Here is an 8453-nt window from a genome sequence, read left to right as displayed (position 1 = left end):
CCCAATTTAAATCCTTTCTTTCTAAACTATGGCTGTAAATCATTTATTTAAAATGGCACTTATAAAAAGTTGTATCAGAGCCTCAGTGTGCTGTAGTCTAATGAAACCATTTTTATTTAAATTATAATGCTGAAATATTTCTGTTGCTAAAATTCTGAAGAAAGTAAGAACATCAACAATGGAAGATTATTAGCTAATTAACTGGAATGAGCACTGAAATGATAAAACAGCCTTTTAGAGCTGATAGCTTCTTTTGCAGGTGCACAAATAATGGCTTGTTTTCAGGTTAGAACAGCTCATTTAAATGTGGAAAACAGATCTGACAGCTGGGCAAAAAAAAAAAAATATAATCCTCTAAAACTAACGTAGGAGGCTAAGGCACTGCCTAAATTATGAAGGATGCAATTACAGAATGATTAAGGTTGCAAAAGACCTCCAACATCGTCAAGTCCAGCTGCCGACCCATCACCACTGTGCCCACTAATACATGTCCCTAGGTGTCTGGAGTAGAAGCAGCTGACCAAGCAGCCTTGACTTATCACATAACTCATACCAAAGCAGAGTAGGAACATATTCCAGTGAATGAAGTGCAAAATTGTAGGGGACAGTAAGCTAGTAATATCATGTTATTCTAACACAGCTATCTGACTTCCGGTGTGCAGTCGGTTTGTATCCATCAAATATTGAGGTGTCCAAGTCTGTCTGCAGGCACCAGCAGCGACATTTGCAGAAATATGCTGCTGCACTTTGTCAGCTTGAGCATCTGCGTAAACCTCTCTGTCCAAGGCCATTTGAATTTCAGAATCTATAAGTACACTTGAGTTTCCTTAGGAGCTTGATCTCTTCTTGCTCACAGTATGGAGAATGTCAGTGCTGCCAGCTTCCTAAAAACTGGTTCTAGTTCATCACAGCCATGGTGACCAGTAGCAGGCTGAAACTTCATCTAGCCATAGACAGTTTTCCGAGTTTTGGCACTACTATTATTAATATTGCTGTTATTATTATTGCTTTATTATTTTATTATATTTTCCTTGATAAACCAATTATGTTTCATTATATGGTTTGATAAGCTTTTTTTATAATTATGTTTTGAGCAGACTGTAAGCAGGTATGTTGAACTAAATGCTTTCAAACGCTGCTTTTCTTCACTTATATTTTAAATTTTCCTCCAAAAGCTACTTGGTACTATTACAGACTCAGACATCTTCTAAACTACAAGGCACATAATTAATAGTTTCCTATAATAATTTCTAAAAAACGTATGTTCTTTGCATGTAAAAAAATGTTCAGTGCGTTTAGAAGAAAAAGATAAATGTAATTACAAATCTGCATGTTTATGGTTAAATAGGAAGAATTAACTTTTCTTTTGGAGGAAAAGAATTAAAACAGATCAAGTGTTTTGCTAGGCAGCTTGTAATTTGGTTGACTTCAGGAGCCAGAAGTACCCACATATGAGTATAGAATCATAGAATCATTAAGGTTAGAAAAGTCTTCTAAAGTCATCTAGTCCAACTGCCAACCCATCACCACCATGCCCACTAAACCCTAAAAGTTTAGATTCTTTTTGGCTTATTATCTCTCCCTGTTATGTGGCAACCAAGTGAGAGATTGATAGTAAGAAGATATTTCTTTCGTGGTTTCACAAAACATTTGTGTTCTGTGAAGGTCTGACAAGACCTCATGTTCCAGAACTGTCTTTCTTCATATCCTAAGATGAGTAAGTGATATCAGTTGCTTGTATTACTTTCTTATCTTGTTAAAAAGCTTCATAGTTATTAACCCCGTTCTGGCACTTTTGTTGCACAGGGAATTTTTTCTTATGGTACAGCAACAGGTGCCTAGAGCATCTGCCATCATTACAGTACTAGCATAGCAATTTCCCAATCCCCTGTGCTCAAAACTTTTTGAGGACATCTTCCTTTCCTTCTTTCTTGCTCAGTTTGCTGCACATTACATTCAGAATCTTTTGCCTTAAGAACTATTCTCCTATTCAAAGAAAAAAAAAAAAAACAACAATTTTTTTCTCAAAGTAGATTCTTTAAAATTGAGAGGAACCATGACAGTTCTTTGTCTTCCATCTTGTTACTAAAAACCATGAAACGTAGTCTAACACTTGAAAAGCCCCAGGCAACATTTACTGTGCACTGGGCATGGAAGAAGGAAGGATGTGCACATCACTTTTCAGCACGTATAAGTAGGTAAGAAATGGCTGAGTTGTCTTAGTATTGATGCATGTGCTGAAGGGAGAGGAAGAAGTTTCCCAAGATGTATAAATGTCTTCTCCAAGGGAAAGGTCATATGGTTCTACTCCAGTCCCAAATCAGATGAGATGTGTTGCTCGGTATGGAAAACCTACCACCTGGGGATCAATCAGCTTTTTCAGTACTCTTTTGAATACTGGTCCGGTCCAGCTTGTGACACAGTGGGGTCCCAAGAGAAGAGTTAAAAATTAACTTCAGGCTACATGTGACATGGAGCAGGGATGTGGCCCTCCAGGTGATTAGCTGGAGCTCTGGAACATGAGATTTTATTGTAGTCCTTATCTTATGATTGAGTATGATGGGGAAAGCTGAGGGCAATCCTGTTCTTGAAGGATGGTGACAAAGGCAGCTTACAGAGCCACGATATTATGGTTTCTAAAGATTTTGAAGTGCTAACTGCAGTCTGAGTGCGGAATAGTCAGCAAAAAAAGTTTGTCAGTGGAAAAATAAACAAACAACAACAAGCAGAGCTGCTCCTTAGGAGCTTAGGTTCTGGATATTAAGGAAGAAGATGAAGTCAACCAGAACTGTGTTCTTTCCTTTTTTAAATGTGTGGATTTCAGACCTGTTTTTCTCATGGCATTTGCAGTTTTGTTTTGTTTTTGTGAGTGAGTTCCCTTTCTTCCATGCGCGCTTGGTATAGCCACAATCTGACCCGTAGCGAAGCTGTCTGATTTCAGGCAGCCAACCATTTCAAATCTAATTCAGGATTTGTGCAACAGATTCATCCCAGAGTATGTTTCCCATTGATAGCTTTTTTGTTTGTTTGTTTGTTTTTGTCCTTGTTGAAACTGCATGTGAACTACCCAGCCATTGCCTTGATGTGTGCTATGTCCTTGCAGGCCAATCTGCCCCTGCTGCAGCGGGAGCTGCTGCACTGCGCCCGGCTAGCCAAGCAGAACCCAGCCCAGTACCTCGCCCAGCACGAACAGCTGCTTCTGGATGCCAGCACCACCTCACCTGTTGACTCCTCAGAGCTGCTTCTCGATGTGAACGAAAACGGGAAGAGGCGAACTCCAGACAGGTAAGAATGGCTGTGTCTGTTGGATGCAGCATGCTTGGCTTTGCCAGCAAGGGGTGGGCTGGGGAGCTGGCCTGGGAAGTCCAATTCTAGAACAAGAGGCAGTGGGCACAAACTGGAGCACAGGGGCTCCCTCTGGGCACCAGGCAGCACTGTTGTACTGTACAGTGCTGGAACACTGGCACAGGTTGCCCAGAGTCTGCAGGGTCTCCACCTTAGAGAACTTCAGAAGCTGCCTTGCCATGGACCTGGGCCCCCTGCTCTGGGTGCCCCTGCTGGAACAAAGGTGGGCCAGAGGGCCCAGAGGGCCCCACTGGCCTTAGCCATCCTGGGGTTCTGGGATTCTCTGACCTGGGTATAAGTCTTTCCTTCATGACAGCTGTGCAGCATCCACACTGTCTTTGAATATTTGTACATTTATATATATGCACATACTGACTCGAGAAGTAAAATCATCTGAGGACAGAACATGGCTATCCCTGCACAGAAGTAATACTGACCAGTCAGTGCCTTACCAACTATTTGCTTCACAGTTTTTCTGCAGAGCATGGAGTAAATCACTCCAACTCCATACAAAAGTTCTTTGTATTAAGTAATTTCTTAGACAAATAGTAAATATGGTGAAGATGGCTAAACACTGATATTGGGATGCTCCAGAGTGCAGTCAGGGATTTGAGTCTTTCTACTGTGCCATGTTTTATGCACAGCGTAAAGACATTCTTAACATTTGTTCCGAACAGGAGAAATGTTCACTGAAATCTGTTGTCTTGTTGAGCTGAGAGAGTCTGTGCAGAAACAGAGTGAGCGCCTGTGTGTGCAGTAGCTTTAGGGATATGGAACAGTTTTCTCTTTTTCTTATTTAACTGAAGTTCTTTGTTTAGCATTACAAGAAAAAGACTACTGTGGTCCTTTCTTATCGACCATTTTCTTGCGCTAGTGATAGAAATTCCTTTAACATATAAATGTTACCTTTGGGAGGACCAAATATCGATTTTATCCTTAGTTTTGAATCATAGAGTCATAGAATCACAAGGTTGGAAAGGACCTACAAGATCATCTAGTCCAGCTGTCCTCCCATTACCATTGCTACAACAAACCACTAAACCATATCTCGTAGCTCCTCATCCAGACGCCTCTTGAACACTGCCAGGGACGGCGACTCCACCACCTCCCTGGGCAGGTCACAGGCCTTTATAACATAGAAAGCTTTTATAATGCTGTTCCGCCCAATCTATCTATCTGCATGCACAAGGCATTGCAGGCATCCTAATTACCTTTTAAAGGAATTAAGATGAAGATTTACATAGTTAGGAAGCACTGCATCTCTACATAGATGGCAGTTCTGCATAGATTTTACATAGATTGCAGTTTTCATTTACTTTTTGACAGAAACCAGCTGTGATAGCACAGATTTGAATATCAGGTTGAATATCAGGAAAATGTTCTGCACCACAGGGCAGTGGGTATAGAACAGGCTGCCCAGAGCAGTGGGCACAGCCCTGAGCTGCCAGAGTTCAGGGAGCATTTGGACAATGCTCTCAGACACAGGGTTTGAATTTGGGGTGGTCCTGCGTGGAGCTGGGAGTTGGATTCAGTGATCCTTGTGCGTCCTGGCCAGCTTTGAGTATTGTGTGATTGTATGAAGTGTACAGATAAAGAATGAAGGTTCTAGGACTAGTAGAGAAAAAAATAAACATCGAATATTGGAGCTCACAGGAATGAGATATTCATGAGGCTAGATATTGAAAATATTGCATGGTAAGATATAAAGCAGACATGATAGTAAAATCTAACTTAGCCATTAAGTAGAAAAAAAAAGTGGGAAATATTTGAAACTGGTATGCTTTGGATAATATCTCTGGGAAATCCTGATATGGTACTACAAAAATAATCAGTAGAGTACCTTTTCTGTTTTCTCTAGTTTTTCCTGTCAGCTGAGATGAGCTGAAACAGCCATTGGTGCTAACATGAAGTTGCTAACTAGTTCTAAGAAAGAGGATTAAACTTCAGATATTTTCCATGCAAGATCTTGAGCCACCTAAAAAGATAACATTTCCAAAGCTGAGGTTTAGCTCCCTGGGGCAGTTCTGTTGCACGCTCCAGGTCTTTGCAGAGGAATTAGTGTACCAAAACATGTATACACTGTGGGGAAAAAAAGACCGCTTAAGATCTTGTGGATCATGTGACTGATTTAAATATCAGCATGATGTTTTCCAATATGTCAGTAGCAGACATGGTGTTTCTCCTGTAAATACACCGAATTATCTGATAAGCCTGTGAGGCTTGGCAGAGTATTAAGATGCAGAGGGACGCACCTCTCTGATAGCCTTAGCTTACTTTTTGCTGTCAGTAGCATATGACCATAAAGAGAAAATTAGCAATACAGTATACCTTTGTTTTTTCACTAATGTTCAGTTTGATGCGATGAATCGCACTGGTTTTGTGGTGTCATCTTATCTGTAGTATGGATGGTGAAGGTGAAGACCAATCTGAGACCAATCTGAGAACTTTGCAGTGAAAGACCCTATGAGTCTTAAAGTAGAAAGGGCATGAGAAGTTGCTCACAGGGGGATCGACAGATCAGGAGAATATTGGATTTGAAAGTCTTGTAATTAAAACTGTGAGCTAGACCTTGGGGGTTAGTCTGTTTTATGGATTTTGTTTCCATGTTAATATACACAGGTGCTTTGAAACCCTCTCTTCATGATGCTGTTGCCTTTACAGCTGAGGTTTTTCTCCATCTCCTTCCAGTTCAAGGAGTCTCCAATTCCTCTCCATGTCATTGTGCTGCCTTTATGGCAAGCCAAGAAAGAGCTTTGGGAAGCTGCTCATGTGGGAGTCAGAACATGCCTATACCGAGTATAGAGACCAAATACTTGTCTAGCTTGATACTTATTGAGGTATAAATTATTTTAATTGTTTACAGAGCAGCAGGAGAAAACATCCCTTTTGTTTAGATGTCTAAGTCGATGCATACATACTAAATATATACATATACTAATAAAGATACAGTGGAAGATATTAGGCATCTTTTTGAGGGGGGATTTCTATGACTCTGTTCCTAAAATATGTGGCAAAAAGTGCTTGAAAGGCAGCATCTTTCTAGGAGAACTAAGTGTGGTTGGAACAGTTTTGTTTGGAGATGTGTCTGTTCCTAAAGTAAATTGTGGTATTTTTTCACTTCCCATGGGAAATGGGATATATATCCCATTATATATCATCATACATCACTATTTATCATGTGTATCATATATAGATGTGTGTGTGTATTAGATAATGATATATATAGATTGCACACACATGTATATGAGAAATATATACACATATCCTTCTATTTACATTATTTTTTCAGGCACAAATATCTGTCGACTCCAGTAGACATACAAATACAGTAAGAGATTAAGTGAAGGAAGTAGAGTGAGTGTGTTGCAGATAAACACATGCACCTCTTCATTATTTGTTAAGGAAAATATATCTTCAGTAATTCTCACTACTTATAATTTCAGAGTCTTTTTGGCATATGCCTTTTCTAGTTCTAGTTATTTATCTGCCTATCCAAAGCTACTGTATGTGAGGTTTTATAGAGCAATCTGACAGCAGAGTTTCATGTTTTACTGAATGTTTTCTTGGTGCATATGGTCTGACACGGATGAGCAGCCACGGTGAGATTTTGGAGTCTATTAAACTAGCTCATTAAAAAGATCAATCTGTTTCTGTAATAACACTGGGAACCATCAGTCACTGCAAGAGAGAAAAACTGACACCTGAGGAGACAACACATTTTAGTAATTTGTTCATGACATGTCATGAACAAAGTGTTCACTATATTTTGTTTACAACTTCTGAAGTTTACATGCTACTACAGTAAAACAAAGTAACTTGGACCAGTATGAGTTCTTATTTTGGTGAATGAGTGCGTAGTTATAAATAATTTGATTTTAAATACATTAACTGGAAAAGACTTTTTGCTAATTAGTCATCCTCTGTGACTGCTAGAAAAGATTGTATGGCACATGAGCATGTCATGTAATGGTTCTACAGCATGACAGCTGCCTGCAAAGTAAACATAGGATGTTTTTAAGACAAAACAACCCACAATGTTAGAATATCTCTAATTTTGATTGAGAGGAAAATGGAATTATTATGATTGTTTTGAGTCTTTAGGAAGTGATGATGTGGTGGGTGAACCCTCAGAATCTTTAACAGTAAATTCATGTGGAAGGTACCTGAGCATAAGGGCCAGCTTCAATAACTGTTAACAAATCTTTTTGTTTGAAGAAGCTCCTGTGCATCTCAAGAAGGAGAAGGATACTCACAGCACCTAGGGCTGTGCTTATTATAAAATTTGTAATTATCAGGATTTTAATTTTATTAATATGAAGGCTTAGCAATTTGATGTTAATATGTTCCGTAACACAAGCAAAATAAGAATTTTCCCCGAAAAAGCATTATCAATATGCTGATGTTTTGTCCTATGTAGAGCAGCGAATTACAGTTAATTAAATATGGAGCATTCCAAAAAAAGACACAGAAGTACCTGCACAGTAAAGAGCAACAACAAACATTTGTACAATAATACATACTTTTGCCATCCACTGTAGCACAGAAAATCAAACTTGGATTTCCTCTGATTGTTTTCCTCCTTGCCACAGTTTTCTGATTTGCTTTTCTTACACTGAGCTATCCAAGAACGTCAGTGAAGTTAATTTACAGTTTCTGATTTCTTTCCCCATCTTTGTTAGAAACAAAGCATAGAATACTTTCACAAAGAAATAGCTTGGCTTGGATATACAGAAGAATCTGTGTTTTGCTTGCATTGCAAGTAACATTACAATTGAAAAATCTGGATGTTGAGTTTGAGTAGATACACTCAAAGAAGACACACAGTGTCAACTACATTTTAAAAACTGTCTTGGAGAGATGTCAAAAACTTCACTACCTACTGAAAGTTATTGCAAACAGTTTCCTTCATGCCAAGAGTCGTTAAAAATATATTGTGATCTTTGCTTGGCCTCTGGCTTCCTGTATCATTTGACTGCTTCAGATCTGCAATTACATGAGTAACTATCAGGTCATCAGGTGATTTTGGTGAAAACTATCCTCTCTGGCCCAGCATATAACCTGTCCCACTGGAAGGGCGTCTGCTATTATTTCTCATGTTCATGGGGAAA

The 8453-nt window shown here is 39.3% G+C and overlaps 1 protein-coding gene across 6 annotated transcripts in view; it reads left to right on the top strand.

Moving 5' to 3' along the window:
• The window catches only part of RUNX1T1 (RUNX1 partner transcriptional co-repressor 1), a 107238-nt gene that overhangs the window by 70414 nt on the left and 28371 nt on the right, over positions 1-8453 (top strand). For all 6 annotated transcript variants that reach the window (XM_015855919.2, XM_015855918.2, XM_015855920.2 and 3 more), the window contains one exon: positions 3104-3285. In XM_015855919.2, coding sequence (XP_015711405.1) covers positions 3104-3285 — 182 coding nt within the window. The remainder of the gene's footprint in view (positions 1-3103; positions 3286-8453) is intronic.

The sequence above is a fragment of the Coturnix japonica genome, chromosome 2 (genome assembly GCF_001577835.2).
Source record: "Coturnix japonica isolate 7356 chromosome 2, Coturnix japonica 2.1, whole genome shotgun sequence".
Taxonomy (NCBI): domain Eukaryota; kingdom Metazoa; phylum Chordata; class Aves; order Galliformes; family Phasianidae; genus Coturnix; species Coturnix japonica.
This window is presented reverse-complemented; position numbering and strand designations above follow the sequence as displayed.